The sequence below is a fragment of the Xenopus laevis genome, chromosome 9_10L, assembly GCF_017654675.1.
Source record: "Xenopus laevis strain J_2021 chromosome 9_10L, Xenopus_laevis_v10.1, whole genome shotgun sequence".
Classification (NCBI taxonomy): Eukaryota; Metazoa; Chordata; class Amphibia; order Anura; family Pipidae; genus Xenopus; species Xenopus laevis.
The window spans coordinates 65830988-65853490 of record NC_054387.1 but is presented as its reverse complement, the minus strand read 5'-3'; the positions used below and the strand labels follow the sequence as shown (position 1 = coordinate 65853490).

The window sequence follows — 22503 nt, the reverse complement described above, 5'->3', positions numbered from 1 at the left end:
CTGTATTTGAATTTCTTCTGCCTGCCATTTGTGATATCATCAGTTGCTACTTAAAGAAAGCAGAGAAGAGTGAAATACAGGGAAGAAGGGAGATGAGCAAAAACTTGAGAGAGGTACACTATAAAGGGAAAAGACCGGAGAGACATCATGCGAGGGGAGAGTTAAACAACACAGACACGCAGGTGCAGTGAGGGATATCAGAGAAAGAAGTAAAGAGGGGCAAAGCTGAGAGGGAGCGGGATAGGAGAAGCGCACTATACTATGTATAGAGAATGCAGAGAGTTGGGAGGGGTAGAAGAGTAGAGGGAGCGCAGTTGGGAGAGACCAACAGTGGTGGCAAATGTCTCTCTTATAAACAGCATGTAGTGGTGTAGGTACACGCCATTTATAACAATATAATAGCAAAATAATATTTTTTTTGCTAAAACTGCTAATCCCAGTGATACAATTTAAATGGCTAAAACAGATTCAACAATAAAAAATTGTCTTTCAGGTTACAAAGGAAGCAAATACAATTTAGGGACTTGTTAATACATCACAGCATTAGAGAGAGTGCCATGGTGAGAGTAAAACTATGGTGCAGTTAAAAAAATATTTTTGGGCGTTTTTTTATGTTTCAAAAAATTCAATGTACTCAGATGTTTGTAAAATTATGCTTGAAATCAACCGAATTGCATACATAAGAAATACTGAAAATACCAGGAAACCATTATCCAGAAAACTCTGAATTACAGGAAGACATCTCCCATAGACTATTCTATTCAAACAATTCAAAATGTTATTTTTAACATTTTGAATTATTTGATTCCCTTTTTCTCTGTAATAATAAAACAGTACCTTCTACTTTATTCAAACTAAGATGTAATTATCCTTATTGGAGGCAAAACCAGCCTATCGGGTTTATTTAATGTTTAAATGATTTTTTTAGCAGACTGTGGAGATCCAAATTATGGAAAGATCCCTTATCCGGAAAAGCCAAGGTCCCAACCATTCTTGATAATAGATCCTATACCCTTACATGTGTGTCCGGTGTAACTCTTCCTTGACTATGTCTGGACTACTATACCATTTACCTGTGACTTTCTATAGTATAACAGGAAATGGAACCTGACCAGCGGCAACAAATCTACAAATTCTGGTAACATTTCAGCAAAACATCATCATGTTATAACACCATACTTTCAGAATTGTTTACTGTTGCCAAATCATGAGAATTTTAAAAATTGCCAGACTGTTTTGTTTATCTCTATGGGCAGTGGTGCAAACTGTATTTGAGGTGCTTTTTTGAGTAGGCTCTCCATTGATGGGTGACAAACAGTAGTCAAGGCTACACTATAGATAAAATGTATTCATTTTTTTTAATGAGGCCCCCATTCTACTTATTTAGTAGGGCCCACTGGGTGGTCAGTGGGCTTATTGTCTGGGGAACCTGAAGTCTTAGGCCATGCTAACATGCTAACAAATCTCCTACATTGTTGTGAACCTTTTTTTGCCCTTATCTTTTACTCCATAACCTCTCTGTCTCTCTGCTATTGTTATGCTTTAAGTAAATACAGTTCTCCACTGATATTGAATGATTTATTCAAGTTTGATATGTTCCCTCTGGTTCTGGTCAGATGCAGTTTACCTCTCCCATGCAGGTCCCAGATTTCCACTTACACAGAGGAAACTACAAAGGGCAGATATAATGTGAGTATCAGAGTCACGCTTCCCCATCTGTATTTGTTTCCGAAATGAAACTGCAATACACGTACACAAGAAGCCAAATAATATTCCGGTAAATGTCTGCCATTTATGATAATGTGTGTTTCTTTTAACTTTGCAATTGTAAAATGTCACCGGAGCCACATTTAAAATGTGATCCCTTTAGGTATTTGAATTTGAAATGAAAAGTATTTTCTAGTTTTCAATTGTCAGAAGCTGTAAGGGGTCACATCAGACTTGTTCAAAGAAATATCCGGGCTTGATGGATCAACGGCAGATTAAACAATTAAAAAATTGCTTTAAATTACGAGATTAAGAATGTTTTCTCCATTTATTATTACATGCATTTTTTTCAGTTACTGCTCATGTAAATCCAAAATGACTTTATGTATTTCATGGCCTTAAAGGGGTGGTTCACCTTTAAGGTAACTTTTGTTATGTTATAGAACGGCCAGTTCTAAGCAACTTTTCAATTGGTTTTCATTATTTATTTTTCTAGCAAAATAATGATTTTCTAAGAGCAACCATGAAACTCTTCATTGGGATTAATCCTAGACTTAGCAGTTAGATGTTTACTTTGTTGAAAGGCATGGGAATTCTAATCTCACTGATGCTCATTACTGAGGTTTAGGGCATCCTAGCTAACTACCCCTTACTATACCAAGAATCTTTAAGAACTTCGCACTGGTTTGTAACATGTTAGTACCATGCTCAGCTCTTCTGGGGCCTACTCCACAACAAGTTCTGTAAAACTGTCATTGTCCTTGCTAAAGAGAGAGAATATAGCTCCACTTCAGTCTTTATATATAAATACCTGGATGAGTCTGACACTGCCTGTACTAGTGGGACCCTATCAAACTTACTAGGATCTTACTTGGTGGAGCTAACTTAGCTTTCTTATTGGAAGCTTTAGCTGCATATATTTCAAGCCTTCTACCCGCTAGGGGCATATTGTTTTGTATTATATATTTAGTATATTTGCTGAATATGTTAAATATATTCATCTCTTAGACTGGCAAGTCATCACTTTAAAGAGGTTGTTCACCTTTAAATTAACTTTTAATATGATGTAGAGAGTGATATTTTGAGAACATTTGCAGTTCGTTTTCATTTTTTATTATATGAGCAAAGCTCACCAGTACAAACATAGGGTCATGGTGCATGTGCCCTAGACCTATAGCATGCCAAAAGATTGCAGCAGACACCCACAGATCCACTTATAATTAAATAGTATTACTTATCACAAAAGACATACAAAGAGCCTTATGCATTTCGTGCACAGATGAACCTAATCATAGGTATTCAAATAGACTTTACAGAGAGATTCCATAAACCTATGCCAGCATAGGTATCCCCTGTACTAAGCACTACTTAGCAGCAGTATCATGGACCTCTAGAATCTAACTGTGGGAAATTTATATATAATTGATGAAGATCAGACATCTCAAGTCAAGGCTATGTTTGTTGTAAACAGAGCCAGGCCAACCCGGCCAGGCTCCCTAGGCAGCCTGACGGGCCAAGGCGCCGGCTCTGTGCGCGCTCGACTGCGCATGCGCAAAAGTGCGCTCCAGTGCGCATGCGCGAAAGAGCGCTCCAGTGCGCATGCGTGAGATGTGCGCGCGCATGCGCAGAAGCGCATTTACGCCAGTGCCAGACGAGGAGAGACGGGACCGGACACGGGGTAGGCGACAGAGCAGGTACGTGCCTGGCGCCCTAGGCACGTGCCTACTCTGCCTACCCCTAGTTCCGGCCCTGGTTGTAAAACAAATATTTTAATTGAACATGTTGATGATAAGATAATCTTGTCTATTGGAATGGGGTATTTAAAACAAATTTGCAATTAACCTTGGTAAATCCTACATTTTCATCCATCAATCTCTTAGATCATGTATAGCGCTTGCTACTATATACCGTGCATTTAATTGCCTAATATAGTTGAGCTGTTGCCTAATCCACTAGAACAATAAACTCCCTTTCTTAATAATGCATTTTTTAGAAGAGAAAAGCTTCATCTCTTGGATTAAAAAGAGCAAGAAACAATGAAAACATTGGGGAATTAAATATTATGGGAGACAAACACAATCTACTGCACAAAGATGAATTCCTTTAGCCGTACAACACAATATACTCTTCCTGTGTAACCCTTTTTTAACCAGAGAAATGCTTTATTGAATATCACAGACAGCGATAAAAAGAAAAGCTGCATAACTGCTACACAATTCTCTGAGCTCAATAAAGTATAAAAGTACAAATTGCAACAGAGTCACGTATCATTATTCTGGTTATAGTGAGATCACAGTAAGAAATAAGCATATAAACACATAAAAGAAAATAAAGGAATACATAAAAAAAAAGAAAAAAGTTAACTGTTATGCTCTTTAATGATCCGATAGGTAATGTATGCAGATCAAAGGGGTGTTACCCCATTTATTGTGATATATCTGTTGCACCAGATTGAGATTGGGATATAGAATGGGTCAGATTTAAGATGTGCTGTGCGGCTTGGAAGTTTGACATAAATTGCTGCCAAGGTGACCAAATGTCATCATGGGCCTCTCTCTTATTTTCATTGGTGGATGCCATCTCCTCCATTTGTTCATGAGTGGAAATTAGAGTAAATAGCTCCTGAAGAGAATAGGTAGTGTTCAATTTCCATTTTCTCGACATAATTGTGGCAGCAGCAATAAATATTTGGAACAGTAATTTCCGTTGTGGCGGTCTCACAGAAGAAGGGAAAGCATTAAGCAAGACTATTTGAGGCTCAAAGGTTGAAGTCCAGTTTAGCTCAGCGTGTAGGAATGTAATAATACTTGAGGGCACTCCCACCACATATGGTATAAAGTGCCAAGAGTATTGCATCCTCTCCAACATTTGTTGTCATAGTTAGGGTTAATAGTATGTATCTTCACAGGTGTAAGGTGCCATCTGAACAACACTTTTTTATTTATCTCTATGTGATTAGTGCATCTTGTGGCTCCTTGGGATGCCAAAAATACTCTGTCCCATTGTTGAGGGGTGAGTCGGATATTTAAGTCCTGTTCCCATCTCATTTGGTAAAGGAGTTTAAGCTCTGGATCCTTCTGCAGAAGTAACTTATAGCAGTCGGATAACACTCATTTTCCATGCACACTTTCTCAATAGAGAAGTTCCATGTGTGTAGATCTTCTGATGGTTTTAGGGCTCTGGAGATGGGACTGCAGTAGATGATTGATTTGCATCAGTGGGAATTTCGCATTGTCCGATAGTTGATATTTTCTTTGGAGATCATCAAAATGTCTCTGTGTGTTAGCAAAATAGAGGTATCCTAATGAAGTAATGCCTTTAGTAATGAGCTCGTTCAGGTGTATATTTGGGATCAATAATTTAATTGCAGATATTGGTGTAAGAGTAGATGGAAACTCCCCAAAGCTGTAACGTTTATGGAGTCTATCCCAACATTTCAGAAGAAGGTCTGTAGTCTGAAGTTTGCCAGTGAGAGGCGGCCTAGCCTTGAGTGGTATCCATAACAGTTCTGCCATTCTATATCCCGCCAAATAAAATATCTCAATATCTAGCTATTTTTTATGTCCAAAAGCACTGTGCAATCTAATTATGTTTTCAAGAAGAGACACCTTGTGGTATGAGGAGATATTGGGGATTCCCAAGCCTCCTGAGAATCTGGGGAGTTGGAGTGTTCGTAAAGCAATTCTAGGCTTCTTGCCATTCCAGATGAAGTTTTGGATTGTTTTCTGGAGATCTGCAATAAAAGTCTGGGGTACCTGTACTTGTAAGGTCCTAAATAAGTAGAGAATGTGTGGTAGTATAGTCATTTTAGTAGTAACAACTCTACCTAACCAGGAAATTTCCAATTTTTGCCATTTATTGCAGTCTGCCTTGATTGACTGTAGTAAAGGTAAGTAGTTTATTTTAAATACTTGGCTCAGGGTTTTGGGAATCTTAACACCTAGGTAGGTAAGATATGTGGTTTTCCAGTCAAACCTGTATAGTAGTTTTACTTGAGTAATTTCTGATTGGGGCAGACCTATTGAGAGGGCTTGTGTTTTGTCCTGATTGATCTTATAATGAGAAATGTGTTGGAAAATCTGAAGCTCATTCATGAGATAGGGCAATGACAATTTTGGGTTAGTGATGGTCTTGATAATATCGTCAGCGAATAATCCTATCTTGTGGTGATCGGCTGCAACCTTTAGTCCCTCTATTCCCGGGTGCAGTCGTATTTTCGCTGCTAAAGGCTCTACTAGTAAGGCAAATATGAGGGGCGACAGGGGGCACCCCTGTCTTGTTCCGTTGGTTATGTCGAAGGCACTCGACAGGGCACCTGGAATCCTTACTTTAGCAGATGGCTTAGTATAAAGAAGCAGTATTGCTTTTAAAAAGTTACCTTGAAGTCCAGTTTTTTCTAGGACCTTATGCATATAAGACCAATTTACCCTGTCAAATGCCTTCTCCGCATCCAATGATAGGGCCAGGAAAGGAGTGGACTCTTTTTCAGCAATGTGGATTAAATTTAATAATTTCCTAGTGTTATCGGGGGCTTGTCTACCAAATATAAATCCCACTTGATCATTGTCAATCAAGGTTGGTAGTGGGGCAAGTCTTGATGCTAAAATTTTGGCGTAGATCTTAATGTCTGTGTTTAAGAGTGCAATTGGTCTGTAATTAGTACAGTTATCTGGGGCTTTACCCGGTTTCGGGATGGTGACTATATGAGCTGCAAGAGATTCCTGGCTTATGGTTTTGGTTTCAACCCAGTAGTTAAAAAGTTTAGTGAGTTTAGGTACCAAAATATGTGCGAATGTTTTATAGTAATCATTTGAGTATCCATCTGCACCTGGGGACTTGCCATTTTTTAAGGTTTTAATAGTAGCTGAAACTTCCTCTTCTGTAAAGTGATCATTAAGAGTCTTGTGTTCTTGGGAATTTTGGGTCCGATTATAGAGCCCTTTATAATATTCTACAAAGGATTCTGTTATTTCTTTCAGGCTAGTAAGAAGGTTACCATTATGATTAATAGATTTAATTCGTGTTTGAGCTTGCGTGTCAATAATTTATTTGCTCTGTTTCCCTTGGTGTAATATTTTAGTTTTAGTAGTTTAAGTCTATATTCCGTTCAAGCTAGCTGTACTTTGTTGAGTTGTATCCTGATATCATCTACCTGTTTTTGCAGATTTTTTTGCCGGGGGAGGAAGCAGAGAGTTGGGAGTTTTCTATTTGTTTTAGTTGTTTTTCTAGCAGTTCCGGTTGACCTTCTCTAGATCGTTTCGCTTGTTTGCTGAGGTTAATTAATTCAGCTCTGAGTACTGCTTTGTGAGCCAGCCACACTGTTTGTGGAGTTACATAGTTACATAGTTACATAGTTACATAGTTAAATTGGGTTAAAAAAAGACAAAGTCCATCAAGTTCAACCCCTCCAAATGAAAACCCAGCATCCATACACACACCCCTCCCTACTTTTAATTAAATTCTTTATACCCATACCTATACTAACTATAGAGCTTAGTATCACAATAGCCTTTGATATTATGTCTGTCCAAAAAATCATCCAAGCCATTCTTAAAGGCATTAACTGAATCAGCCATCACAACATCACTGTCCTGACTGTGAAGAACCCCCTACGTTGCTTCAAATGAAAGTTCTTTTCTTCTAGTCTAAAGGGGTGGCCTCTGGTACGGTGATCCACTTTATGGGTAAAAAGGTCCCCTGCTATTTGTCTATAATGTCCTCTAATGTACTTGTAAAGTATAATCATGTCCCCCCGCAAGCGCCTTTTTTCCAGAGAAAACAATCCCAACCTTGACAGTCTACCCTCATAATTTAAGTCTTCCATCCCTCTAACCAATTTAGTTGTATGTCTCTGCACTCTCTCCAGCTCATTTATATCCCTCTTAAGGACTGGAGTCCAAAACTGCACTGCATACTCCAGATGAGGCCTTACCAGGGACCTATAAAGAGGCATAATTATGTTTTCATCCCTTGAGTTAATGCCCTTTTTTATGCAAGACAGAACTTTATTTGCTTTAGTAGCCACAGAATGACACTGCCAGAGTTAGTTCTGGGGCTTCATTAATTCTAAAGTAGTCAATCAGATGATCTGTTATCTTTTGTTTGTGATCTAGGTTGGCTAATAGAGAGTCATTGATTCTCCAGACTCCGGATCGAACCTGATGTTGTTGTACTTTAAAATCTGCAATGACAGGTGCATGGTCTGACCATGAGCATGTTGTAATGAATGCATTCGTTAATGCGTTAGTGGTTTGGGAATCGGCTAAAATCAGGTCAATCCGAGAGTAGGAGTCATGCCTCGGGGAGTAATATGTATATTCCCTAGCATTATGATTGTATGCCCTCCACACATCAATTAGGGCATTTTCCGAGATATACTTCCCCATTTTATGAGCTGTACGTAAAGTGAGTGGAGGGGAGGATTTCCTCAATGGTCTTTGGGTATCAAGTGATTGGTTTAAAGCCATGTTAAAATCTCCCGCTACCACAAGGCATCCTCTCTTCATGTCGTGAACCATATTCAACATTTTATACACAAACTTGTCCTGATGTTCATTAGGGGCATATAGGTTTAGTAAGGTATACAACTGACCATTAAGCGAGCAGATCACTACCTGATATCTGCCACCAGTGTCTGATAGATGTTTATGCACATCTAATGTGACATGTTTGGAAAAAAACATAGAAACTCCTTTAGATTTGGTATTGGCACATGAATGGAAAACATGTGGATAGTTTCTAGAATAGAATTTGGGAGAATTGCGTTTAGTAAAGTGGGTTTCTTGAATGAACAGTATATCAGCCTGTAATCTGCTCGCCTCTTTCAGCATTAGATTACGTTTCTGGGGGGTGTTAAGACCCCTTACATTATGTTTGAGAAAATGTACCATTATCATACATAGTAAAACAAGCATTACTATTTACCCATAATAGAACTGCAGTATAGGGGAAAGGTAAAGCTGGTGCAACAGATTTGATTACCCAAGCCTGGGTTGCAATGTCACAACGAGGATATAGAGCATAACAGTATAATAAAAACATAACCAAAAAATAACCTGAAATGGCAAATAGTGTCCAGTAACGGCAGCGGTTGCAGTGTTGTCATCGCTGCTGAGGGTCCTGTATATCAACAGGGATAGTGGGGGGTTGAAGAGAGCAGGTGGTGGTGTTCCTCCCCAGCCCGAACTCGGGGTAATTTGTGTCCCGTAGGCTTCTCAGCCATCAAAAAAGGAGTGATTTTATTAAGGATAAGGAACATCAGGGTCTAAGCAGTATCCCAGTCTGTGTCCAGACGCGTCGGAGGAGAAGGGGATCCGGCCTGATTGGAAGCTGCAGACTTGTCTCCTATGGCTGACTCTCTGTGGTTCCATTTATACGTAGTTTTCTTAGCCTCATCAGGTGAAGCGAATGTATAGGAGGCTCCATTTCGTAGCAGGATAAGTTTCGTAGGGTAGGCCCACCTATAGGGAATTTTATGTTCCCTTAGTGTTCTCGTGGTGTCAAGAAAAGTTCTCCGTTTAGCGAGGGTAGCCATAGAGAGATCTGTAAATAGTTCCAGTGTTTTATATTTATCCGGCCAAGTGTCCCGTTTTCTGGCCAACATCAGGACTCGTTCTTTCGTTTTAAAGAAATGCAGCTTAGTAAGGACGTCTCTGAGAGCTGCTTCAGGCGCCGTACTGGGCTTAGGGACCCGATGAATGCGATCAATGGTCAGGTCAAACGGGGGTGCCTCCGGTAATAGAGCCTGGAGGAGATCCATAAAATAGGCCTCAAGCGCCTCCGGTTTGACATCCTCTGGGATGCCTCTTATGCGGATGTTATCTTCAAGGTCTGCAACCTTATCGGTAAGGCGTGCCCCTTCTTTCTCCATAATTTGTTGCGTGTCGGCAACTGCATTGTGTGCTGTTGTGAACTCAGCCATTTTGCGCTCCAAGTGGTCGGTGCATTCCGCGAGGTCTCTTACCTCTCGTTTAATTTCAGCGGAAAAAAGCTTAAAGTCATGCTGGAGTGTAGTTCTGAGTTCCGTAAGCATACTTTTAATCTCAGCTGCTGTGACCGGGGAAGCTGTCAGTCCTGAGTCCACATTCACATTTGCGTGGTGATCCAAGATGGCGCCAGACTGCCTGGTGTTACGTTCTGCAAAGAACTCCGATACATTTTTGGAGTCTTTTTTCGCCGGGTTTTTGGGACCCATCTGCCTCTTGGGATAATAGGCTGTAGTAAATGTGCTGAGTTGCGTCGGGGTTTGCTTTATTTGTGCACCTTTGTGGGCTAGGGAATGGAGAGCTCCGGAGCAAAAGTACCGCTCACATGGAAGGTTTGGCTCCGCCCCCCCTGTGTAACCCTTTGATTACCTTCAGAATCTCAATCATATGCAGTTAACTAACTCTCCCACTTTCATGTGCCTAGCAACAGGCAGAATAGTTGCAGTTCCAAACTGGAGAGTTTCAGTTGGCTATTATACAGGTATGGGACCTGTTATCCAGAATGCTCGGGACCTGGGGGTTTTCCGGATAACGGATCTTTCCGTAATTTGGGTCATCATTCCTTAAGTCTACAAGAAATTCATTTAAATGCAAGAGGTCATTTGCACTCAACCCATTATCAATATATTTAAGACAGAGACATTTTGTGCATACTGCTACTGAAAAATGCCTTACCCTTTAAACAAAAAAGGGATTGTTTGTCCATATATTGCAATATATTTAAGCTGGCCAACTACGTCAAAGTCATCCCATATCTGGCCAGTCCTATGCTTAATTTTCATCTGATTCATTAAGAATTCTATTGCTTCATTATACATTTTACAAAGGGACTTGGTTTTACCTGCAACTTAACTTGCTGCTTTCAAAGTAAACCTCCATACTTGGCTGCCCTTTTATTAGACACCAGTGGGATCACCTGACTATAGCTGGGAAGGGTGGGAGCTACAACATGGAGCTGGTCACTGCTCCTGTATAAACTATAACAAACAAGGGAAAGTTGTGCTCACCACTATTTTTTAAAACCATTAGGCGGGGGTGCAATGAGGCTGTGACCACAAAATACATATAGTCAAATACAAGTGTCCTCTGCACTCAACCCATTATCAATATATTTAAGACAGCGACATTTTGTGCATACTGCTACTAAAAAATGCCTTACCCTTTAAACAAAACAGGGATTGTTTGTCCATATATTGCAATATATTTAAACTGGCCAACTACGTCAAAGTAATCCCATATCTGGCCAGTCCTACTCTTAATTTTCATCTGATTCATTAAGAATTCTATTGCTTCATTATACATTTTATAAAGGGACTAAGTTTTACCTTCAACTTACTAGCTGCTTTCAAAGTAAAACTCCCAAACTTGGCTGCCCTTTTATTAGACACCAGTGGGATCACCTGACTATAGCTGGGAAGGGTGGGAGCTACAACAAGGAGCTGGTCACTGCTCCTGTATAACTATTACAAACAAAGAACTTTGAAAGCAGCTAATAAGTTGCAGGTAAAACTTAGTCCCTTTGTAAAATGTATAATTATGCAATAGAATTCTTAATGAATCAGATGAAAATTGAGCATAGGACTGGCCAGATATGGGATGACTTTGACGTAGTTGGCCAGCTTGAATATATTGCAATATATGGACAAACAATCCCTGTGTTGTTTAAAGGGTAAGGCATTTTTCAGTAGCAGTATGCACAAAATGTCTCTGTCTTAAATATATTGATAATGGGTTGAGTACAGAGGACCTCTTGCATTTGCCTATATGTATTTTGTGGTCACAGCCTCATTGCACAATTTTTCCTTGTTTGTTCTACCTATATATATATGTATATGGTTCATCAGTCACATGGCCAACATACTGTAGTAACCACGCAACATGATGTAGCATTCACTCAGCTTAGCCTATAAAATAATAAAGCTCCTCCGCAATGCACTTAACCAGTTCACCAGATGCTGAGCATGATAGGTCAAGCCGAACAAACTGGGCTTAAACCAATAATACATTTTATAGAAAATATTGGATAGGCGGCGTGACTCAAAGTATCGTTAGGTATTGCCACAGCCCTTCCCTTATTGGCGTTCCACATACATATGACCATTAAGGGGGACATTTATTGGTGCACCCTGCTGTTGCTGTGTCCTACACGAAATGCCAATTCAAGACTTTTTATATGAAGGGGTAAAGCATCACTTTAAAAATAGAAATTATATTTGTTGACATGGCATCACATAAAAGCTGATAAAATGAGTAAGAACATGATCAGCAGCACAGGATTCTACTTTCATCCTTGAAGGGAAAACATTCACACACAACAAAATATCGGAAGGGAAGTGTGTAAACGGCAAATGTACCTTTTTATGTCCAGCTTCTGTGATCTTCTCCATGTCGAACAACTGGCCAGTATAATATTGCACTCCACTGAACAAAATCACCGCTATTGAATCTCCTTCTTTTTCAATAACAGAAAGAATATCTTCTGTCCGTAGGTTGTCTTCTCCCTATAAAAATGCAATATAGTGAAGTCTCTTTTAAAATGTAAGGATGTTATGAGTTACTGAGGAGTTTCATGACCATATATTGTAAAAGCACGAGGCAGAAGGTCTTATAATACACAAGTTTCAGTGAGTCATGTGACAGAAATGACATCACTAAGCTCTGATTATAACCAATGGCATCATTAAGCACCATTTATAAAGATATAATTTACAGAATATTCATGGCTCTTGTGTATTAGTTGCATATAAAGATGATAATTAATCATACTAAAGGAGTTGTCTAGATGGAGCAGTCTATGCTAAAGCATGCTGCCAACTACATATACAGTTTTACTTCTAGTGTATTTACATCGAGTGTATTTACTTTTAGGGGCATATTTATCAAGGGTCGAATTTCGAATTGAAAAAACTTCGAAATTCGGATTCAAAAAGACCAACCGAAATTAAGTTCAAGTTTTTTTTGGTCGAATAGGTCTGTATTCACCCGAATTCGAATCGTAAGAATCGAAGGAATATCGCATTTGATCGAATTCGATTCAAAGTTTTTCCACCAAAAAACTCTGCGTTTTCAAAGTCCACCAATTTACTCCAAATAGGTTCTAGGAGGTCCCCCATAGGTTAAAACAGCAATTCGGCAGGTTTTAGATGGCGAATAGTCAACATCAAATTTTTAAAGAGACAGTACATGATAAATTGCGATATTCAAATTTTTGCATTTTTTTCAAATTCAAATCGAATTCGGACTATTCCCTAGTCGAAGTACACAAAAAATAGCTCGAAATTTGAATTTATTTCATTCGAAAATTCACCTCGACCTTTGATAAATCTGCCCCATAGTGTATTAAACATTTTTGTCTTGTAATCAGAAATTAAGAAACATTAATGGTATTTCAGATATTATGGGATGGGGACTTTATTTTCTTTTATGCAAGGATTCACCAAAATATCTACACAGTATTCCCTACACTGCTGGTCACACAATTCCTGGTGTCTTTCAGGTACAGACAGTCTTTTCACCTTGATGCTTGAATTCACTTTGATCCCACCGTAAAGACCATTTTGACTTGAATCCATTACAGATGTGAGTGAAGCATATAATTGCACAAGACAAAATTCTTCAATTTATTTGTTACAACATATTTCAAGTCACATGGGACCCTTTATCACATATATAACATACATCACAAATCTCCTTAAGCAGGGCACTAACAGGAAAATGGTAAATATTGATTTTCTATGGTGCCCACAGGGGATGATGGGAGTTGTGGGTGGGGTTTGTGCACCACTTCCTGTTCCTACTTTCCTGTTAGTACCCTATTAAAAGAGATACATGTTACATACTTAAAAAAGGGTCTCATGTAACTGATGCCACTCAAAAAAAAATCTATGGAGAGCCCTGTTGTAAGTCATGAAAAGCTGAGGCTTCAGTTTTACAGTGCTATTTTGTATAGGGCATTTTATTGTTATTGTGATAGGGGAAACACTTAAAAATACACCACATTAACAAAGCCTTTGCTGGTAGGCATATGCCATTCTTGTGAATAAATTGCACAGCAAGCTTGAAAATCCACTTGTTATTTAGAATATTTCCTAATGGCTTTTACCTTAGATAAACTATTACTGTATAGTTAATAAGAAGAAGCTCAGTCAAACTACTGTATAAATAGCAGTACAAACAATGCATGTGCACCTGGTGTTTATTCAACAGGTCTTTATATTATATTTCTGCTGCCTAAGGAGAAATGTCTATTCATGTAACCATTTAGTCCCATGCTCTAGTTCAAAAGTGAAAGCAAACTTTGCAGATTTTTTACATGTAACCCTCAGTTGTGATTTTCCACTCCATTTGGATTGTCTTCTAACCCACCAAGTACCCATTCTCTGCCATTGAGTAATGTCATTACATTCTTCTTCTTCTAGTTTGGCTTTCAGTAGAGATGGCACCATCACAGTAATGTATTATAATATGATTGAAGTGAACACAACCTTGTGTTTGGTTGTATGCCCTATGTCACATACGTTATTTACTGTACATTCTGAGTTCCAAGACTGTTGCCCTTATTTCCCATGTCCATGATTTAGCACATAAATACTACAATGTGTGGAGGAACAAGCAACCTGATGTGCATTACACAACTGTCAAGACCGCCGGGAGCGCGAGGAGTCGCGTCCGCTCCCGGCGGCGAAGAATTCAAGATGGCGGCGCCCAGTCAACCCACGCGGGTTCCGACGCCGGCGCCGTGACGTCAACGCGGTGCGACGGTCGCAGGCGCGCTGACGCTGGCGCAAGGGCGCCAAATTCAAACATAAAAGGACGCCTGAGACGCCAAGATGGCGCCCGAAAATAGGATTCTGTTCCCTGAGAGTTTCCTGGGTTCCCTTGCTGTTTTCCCTACTTATATCTGCCTGATTCCTTGTTGTGACCCTTTGCCTGGACCTGGACTTCGCTGATTCTCTGCCTGCTATTGACCCCCTGCCTGGACTTTGGACTTTGATTATATTCTGCCTGCCTTGTGACCTGTAGCCTGAACCCGATTACCCTTTCTGCTTAATCCCTGGATACCACGATCCTGATCCCTCCTGAGGGGCTTCCTCCTAGATCCGGACTACTCCCCAGAGGGGGCTCCCGGCTCCCTGACATTATTTTCGGGCCATGGATCCTTCTGAGGAAGCCACACCTCATGTCGGACGAGCGCTCCGCGGACTGGCATCCCGCATGGAGGACTACGAAAACCAGCAGGTTCGCATTGGGCAAGCACTCGATGTCCTGCTAGCTCAAGTGCCTTCTGAGCCTTCCACTGCTCCACCTACTGGAGATCCCCCCATGGCGGCAGCCCCTACGAACGCAAGCTACCCGACAGGTGAGCCTCGCATTCCACCTCCCCCTCGCTTCAGTGGGGACCCACAAGCCTGCAGGGGGTTTGCCACGCAATGCCAAATTCAATTTGAGTTCCAACCCACACAGTTTCCTAGTGAGCGTTCCAGGGTGGGGTATGTGATGTCTCGATTGGAAGGCAAGCCACTGGAGTGGGCAACGTCTCTTTGGGAGAAGAATTCCCCGCTGACTTTTGATGTTAAAGACTTTCTCCAAGCTTTTCGTTTAATCTTTGATGCTCCAGGTCGGGTTACGAACGCCCCTGCCCGTCTCTTGCAGCTCCGGCAGGGAAGCCGCAGTGTCAATGACTATGCTATAGACTTCCGAACACTGATGGCGGAGACTTCCTGGTGTGATGACGCTTACAAGGCTGTATACTACCAAGGCCTATCCATCCGCATCAAAGATGATCTCGTCTCCAGAGAGACTCCTGACACCCTGGAAGGGCTGATCGCTCTATCCATTAAAGTGGACACTCGTCTCAGAGAGCACCAGGTGGAGAGAGAGCGCAGCAGACGATTTTCTCCCTTGTTGGCCCCTCGCTTTCAAAGGCCGATTCTGCAAACACCCGCTGTTCCTGTGACTCATGTGTCGACGTCCCCCTTGGAGGAACCTATGCAAGTAGGAAAGACTCGCCTCTCCGAGCAGGAAAGACTCCGAAGACGTATGGCAGGTCTCTGTTTATACTGTGGTGGGCATTCCCATTTTGCCAACGCCTGTCCTGCCAAAGCCAAGAGTTTTGTACCCCGAGGTATGTCTCAGGTTTCTCATGTAGGGGGCATCACTCGAGGTCCTCAGGAGAAGTATCAAGAAAGTTCACGCAGACTTCTTCTTCCTTTGCATATTCACCTGGCAAGTAAGTCTATCTTCGAAAGGGCCTTCCTCGACTCCGGAGCGGATGGCAATTTCATGGATGCCTTTTTTGCCGAACGCATGAAGATTCCCCTGCTTCCATTATCTTCACCCCTGCGAATTACCGCCATAGATGACAAACCCCTGGAGTTTGAATTCGTCACAAAGTTCACGGCGGAACTATCTGTACAAGTTGGGGCGCTGCATCAAGAAAAACTTTCATTCTTCATCATCCCCTGTCCTTCTACTCCAGTAATATTGGGTCTTCCGTGGTTACGTCTGCATAACCCCACCATAGACTGGTCCACTGGGCAGATCTCTCGTTGGAGTTTATTTTGCCTGCAACATTGCCTTCCGTCAAAACCCCTCGAGAAGGTGAATGTCTCCTCTGTGGAATTAAAGACTTTGCCCTCCACTTACAAGGGATTTTCCGATGTGTTTTGTAAAAAGTCGGCAGAGTTCCTTCCCCCACATCGCTCCTACGATTGTCCGGTTGAACTCCTGCCAGGAGCTATGCCCCCCCAGAGGGCGCACCTACCCTCTCTCTCCTGCAGAGACTACCGCTATGAAGGAGTACATCCAAGAAAATCTCCAGCGGGGGTTTATCCGCCCTTCTACCTCTCCTGCAGGGGCTGGGTTCTTCTTTGTGGAGAAGAAGGACGGAGGCCTTCAGCCTTGTATAGACTATCGGGGTCTGAATAAGATCACCGTGAAGAACAGGTACCCCCTGCCCCTGATTGCCGAGCTCTTTGACCAGCTGAAAGGGGCAAAGATTTTCTCCAAGTTGGATCTCCGGGGGGCCTACAACCTCATTCGCATCCGGGAGGGTGACGAATGGAAGACGGCATTCAACACTCGGGATGGGCACTATGAATATCTCGTTATGCCCTTCGGCCTATGCAATGCCCCTGCCGTCTTCCAGGAGTTTGTTAATGATGTGTTCCGAGATCTCCTAGGAAGGTTCGTAGTCGTATACTTGGACGACATCCTGATCTTTTCCAAGGACCTTGAAAGTCATCGCTCCCAGGTGAAGGAGGTACTCTCTCGTCTGAGGAAGAACTCTCTCTTCGCCAAGTTGGAGAAGTGTGTCTTCGAGGTATCCAAGATCCCCTTCCTAGGATACATTATCTCTCCAGAGGGATTTGAGATGGACCCCGTGAAGGTGTCGGCCATCCAGGAGTGGCCTCTCCCACTGAGTACCAAGGCAATCCAGAGGTTCATCGGATTTGCTAATTATTATCGACAGTTCATCCGGGGGTTCTCTTCCCGCATTGCACCTATCCTGGCCCTCATCCGGAAAGGGGGTAAACCCAGCCTGTGGCCTCAATCCGCCATAGAAGCCTTTCAGTCCTTGAAAGAGGCCTTCACGTCCGCTCCTGTTCTCCGACATCCCAATCCTGCACTACCCTTCTGCATCGAAGTCGATGCTTCTGAAGTCGGAGCCGGAGCTATCCTGTCTCAGAGACACTCCACTGATGGAAAATTGCACCCCTGTGCGTTTTTCTCCAAGAAGTTCTCATCCGCAGAGCAGAACTATGATGTCGGAAATCGAGAACTCTTAGCAGTCAAGCTTGCCCTTGAAGAATGGCGTCACCTCCTGGAGGGCTCTGAAATTCCTGTCCAGATTTTCACAGATCACAAGAATCTGGAGTTTATACAGTCCCTCAAGAGGCTAAATCCCAGACAAGCCAGGTGGGCCCTTTTCTTTTCCCGTTTTAACTTTGTTTTGACTTATCGCCCAGGTTCCAAGAATCTGAAAGCCGATGCCTTGTCTCGTAGCTTCACTCCGGTGGATCGTGACCCTGAGAGGCAGGAGCCAATCATTCCACCAGTCAAGATCATTGCCTCTCTGTATCCCCAATTTGCCGACCAGATTCTGGCTGGGCAGTCCTCGGCTCCTCAAGATACTCCGATTGGCATGGCCTTCGTCCCTCCAGAACTTCGCCTGGCCATCCTGCAACAAACCCACTGCTCCAGACAAGCTGGACATCCTGGTCCGGCCAAGACCCTTGAACTCTTGAGGCGCCTAGTCTGGTGGCCTGATATCCGCAAGGATGTAAAGGACTTTGTGGCTGCTTGTAATGTCTGTGCCACTTCTAAGCCTAGCCATTCCCGCCCCAGCGGGTTGTTACAGCCTTTGCCGGTTCCCTCTCGTCCGTGGACGCACCTCTCTATGGACTTTATTGTCGAACTTCCTCCCTCCGGTGGGAATACTGTGATCTGGGTTGTCATTGACCGCTTCAGCAAAATGGCCCATTTCATCCCTTTGAAGAAGTTACCCTCTGCGGTGGAATTATCCCAACTCTTTATTAAGTACATCTTCCGTCTGCATGGTTTCCCGGTGGAGATCGTCTCCGACAGAGGCACCCAGTTTACCGCCAAGTTCTGGCGTTCTCTATGTAAAGACTTGGGAATAACACTTAAATTTTCATCTGCCTACCACCCGCAGACGAATGGGGCAGCTGAACGTGTGAACCAAGCCTTAGAACAGTTCCTGAGGAACCACGTGTCTCTTTGCCAGGACGATTGGTCTGACCTCCTCCCGTGGGCAGAGTTTGCTCATAATAATGCATGTCATTCCTCCACAGGAAGGTCTCCATTTATGGTGGTGTATGGACAGCACCCTCAAGCCTTTCCTCAGGACTTCGTGTTGTCGGATGTCCCGGCTGCAGATGATCTGACAGCCCATATGCTTGCTATTTGGGCTGCAACCAAGTCTAATCTGGAGAAGTGTGCTCTAGTCCACAAGACTTTCGCGGATCGCCGTAGAAGGCCCTCTCCTCCCTACAAGGTGGGTGATAATGTCTGGCTCTCTTCCAGGAATATTCGCTTGAAGGTGCCATCTCCCAAGTTGGGTCCGAAGTTCCTGGGTCCGTTCCCCATCTTGGAGATAATTAACCCCGTAGCCATCAGACTTCAACTCCCACCAGAGATGAGAATCCCCAACGTGTTCCACGTCTCCCTGGTGAAGCCCACCGTCTCCAACCGTTTCTCTGGTGTCCAATCTCCTCCTCCTGCTGTCTCTGTGGAGGGTCAACAAGAATTCGAGGTGGAGAGAATCCTTGATTCCAGAATCTCCAGAGGGTCCCTTCAGTACCTCATCCATTGGAAGGGCTTTGGCCCCGAAGAATGCTCTTGGGAGGGACATCGTGATGTGCATGCTCCTCGTTTGGTAAGAGACTTCCACTCCAAGTTTCCCCAGAAACCAAGTCCCGGTGGTCCTGAGGCCCCCCGTGAGGGGGGGGGGTACTGTCAAGACCGCCGGGAGCGCGAGGAGTCGCGTCCGCTCCCGGCGGCGAAGAATTCAAGATGGCGGCGCCCAGTCAACCCACGTGGGTTCCGACGCCGGCGCCGTGACGTCAGCGCGGTGCGACGGTCGCAGGCGCGCTGACGCTGGCGCAAGGGCGCCAAATTCAAACATAAAAGGACGCCTGAGACGCCAAGATGGCGCCCGAAAATAGGATTCTGTTCCCTGAGAGTTTCCTGGGTTCCCTTGCTGTTTTCCCTACTTATATCTGCCTGATTCCTTGTTGTGACCCTTTGCCTGGACCTGGACTTCGCTGATTCTCTGCCTGCTATTGACCCCCTGCCTGGACTTTGGACTTTGATTATATTCTGCCTGCCTTGTGACCTGTAGCCTGAACCCGATTACCCTTTCTGCTTAATCCCTGGATACCACGATCCTGATCCCTCCTGAGGGGCTTCCTCCTAGATCCGGACTACTCCCCAGAGGGGGCTCCCGGCTCCCTGACAACAACACAGGTGAGATGCTTGGAAAGGAGGTCACAATTATGGAACCTGAACTGTAAGTGGAGCTTCTGGGGTGTTCTAAACTTATGTAGAATTAGACTGATAACCATGATTTACACAGGAGTTCCATGGTATAAGAATATTTGAAATAAACCTTAGTTGTACTTTAAGATACAAAAATGCCACATGTTTACAGATTATGGTTTATCTCTTTACTTTTTAGCATTAGTGTGGACTTTGAGGAATAAGAGTTTCCCATCACTATACCATCAGAACTAATTTATAAAATAATTGAGGTATTACATTATGGGGCAGATTTATAATGGGTCGAAGTGAATTTGAGGGAATTTTCAAAGTAAAAAAATTCGAAATTCAAAATAATTTTTTGGATACTTCGACTATCGAATAGGATACTACGACTTCGAATTTACTTTGACGTCAATTCAAAGTAAAAAGGGTTTGAATATTCGAACATTCGATAATCTAAGTACTGTCTCTTTAAAAAACTTTGACTTCAATACTTCACCAAATTAAACCTGCCGAAGTGCTATGTTAGCTTATGGGGATCTTCTAGAGCATTTTTCTAAGTCTTCACACATCAAAGTAAAATCGTTTGATCATACGATAAAATCGTTCGAATCATTCTATTCGAACAATTTAATCGTTTGATCGAACGATTTTACTTTGATTGTTCGATGGCCAAAGTCAGTGAAAAATACTTCGACTTCGATATTCGAAGTATTTTAATTTGAGGGTCGAATTTCGAAGTATTTATCACTTCGAAATTCTACCCTTGATAAATCTGCCCCTATATGTGTGTTTGGCAGTTATGGCAATAGATGGCTCTTTCTCAGGCTTTATTGGTCAATTAATAATTTTCTTCCTCATCATCTAGTTTAGTTGGACAGTATTACCTGAACAGTGTCTAGGTGTAACCATACACCTTCCAGTTTTATAATGTCTATCTTGCCCTATAGTATATATATACACATTTGGACCTTGAAAAAGGTCCAAATGTGGACCAAAACGTTGGTATGAACAGTGGAATAAATAATTGTTGATCAGTAATATTGGAGTGCTTATCTTCTTCACCACTATATATATATATATATATATATATATATATATATATATATATATATATATATATATATATATATATGGGTTTTAAATGCACATATATCCATTTTATCTGATCTGTCCATTTGTCATTGGTGCCTAGATTCATGAGATTATATTACTAAAGAAGGGCTATAGGTGATGACATGGAAGTTTATAGACAGCGGCTTAGACAAGATTTAATTTACAAGAAATTTTATAGAAGGAAGGGAAAACAGAGCACACAACATAGTCCAGTGGCTTTGTCCCTGAGTACTGTAAAGCCCATTCTTTAAATACTTCATTTAACTGCCCTCAGTATGTACTGTAAGTGGTCCTGTAAACCTAAGACATACAAGCATACATGCATGACATGTTTCATAGGGAGAATAACATTCAGCACATATATAGAGAAGAACATCAACAAATGAACATAAATGAAAGCCAACTGCTGTTACAAACCTTTCGGGGAGATAGCACCATCATGCTCTTTCCTACATCCAGCCCATTTAATCGTATTTGAGACTCAACAGCATACTGAAAAATAGCGTGTTGTTTAAAAGCACTTGAATTCAACATTTCCACTTATAATACTCTATTCATACTAAAACATATTCAGCCATCTCCACCCTCAAAAAATGTGTAGCTTAATTTGCAATAAGTGACTTCTATCTCTGCCGAGACAATAAAATCAAACATGTGGTTTTTGCTGAACTCGGAGGAAGTACCGAGTCTCTGGCACGAAATGCATTAGTTTGCACCCCACTGCTGTAATTTAATTATGTGTGCATAATAAAGAAGCATAATAAATCAGTATTGATATTACATACATCTCTCCTGCATTGGATCAGTGCATACAAGCGAAGTCATTCATGAGTTATGAGGTTTTTGCTAAAAAGTAAATTTAAAACTTAGGACTAAAAGGCCAGCAGCTTTAGTTAGTCAACAACATTATTTATTCAAAGGCATGCAAGTAGGATGAGTGCAAGAATTAGGATTATGGAAGGGGAATCACTGATTAAGATGAAAGTGAGGACAGTTTAAGGGTGGGGTATATTTATAAGTATTTCTCCTTAGAAAATAGTGAAAAGGCCCAGAACATTCATTTTCTGCAACATGTAGAAGTGTATCCCAAAGCCCTCTTTAAACCTTTGCAGTGAATACAATATCTAAGCATAGTCATTAAGAGAGTTGCTTCTTCAGGGGAAATATCAAGACATACTAATAAAATAGGTTTATTTTTTCAGTAACATTAGTAGTGAATATTACTAACAAAACATGTTCACTGTTATAGAATGGATCGCACATTGTTATGTATTTTATAGGGATGCACTGAATCCAGGATTCGGTTCGGGATTCGGCCAGGATTCGGCCTTTTTCAGCAGGATTCGGCCGAATCCGTCTGCCCGGCCGAACCGAATCCGAACCCTAATTTGCATATGCAAATTAAGGATGGGGAGGGGAATCGCAAAAACAAGGAAGTAACAAAACAAGGAAGTAAAATATGCTTTCCCCTTCCCACGCCTAATTTGCATATGCAAATTAGGATTCGGTTCGGTAATCAGCCGAATCTTTAGAGAAGGATTCGGGGGTTCGGCCGAATCCAAAATAGTGGATTCGGTGCATCCCTAGTATTTTAATATGTTCGTTATAGTGTTCTTAAACTGCATCCTAATTCCTCAATGCATTCCTGCATGCCTAACATGAGATATCTAGTTGTCATGCCAATATGCACTCC

At 42.0% G+C, this 22503-nt stretch overlaps 1 protein-coding gene across 2 annotated transcripts in view; it reads right to left on the bottom strand.

The window, feature by feature from the left end:
• Nucleotides 1-22503, bottom strand: part of kynu.L (kynureninase L homeolog) — an 82914-nt gene that overhangs the window by 18324 nt on the left and 42087 nt on the right. For both annotated transcript variants that reach the window (XM_018235750.2, XM_018235751.2), the window contains exons 7-8: nucleotides 21228-21302; nucleotides 12047-12193 (exon numbers count right to left, since the gene is read on the bottom strand). In XM_018235750.2, coding sequence (XP_018091239.1) covers nucleotides 12047-12193; nucleotides 21228-21302 — 222 coding nt within the window. The remainder of the gene's footprint in view (nucleotides 1-12046; nucleotides 12194-21227; nucleotides 21303-22503) is intronic.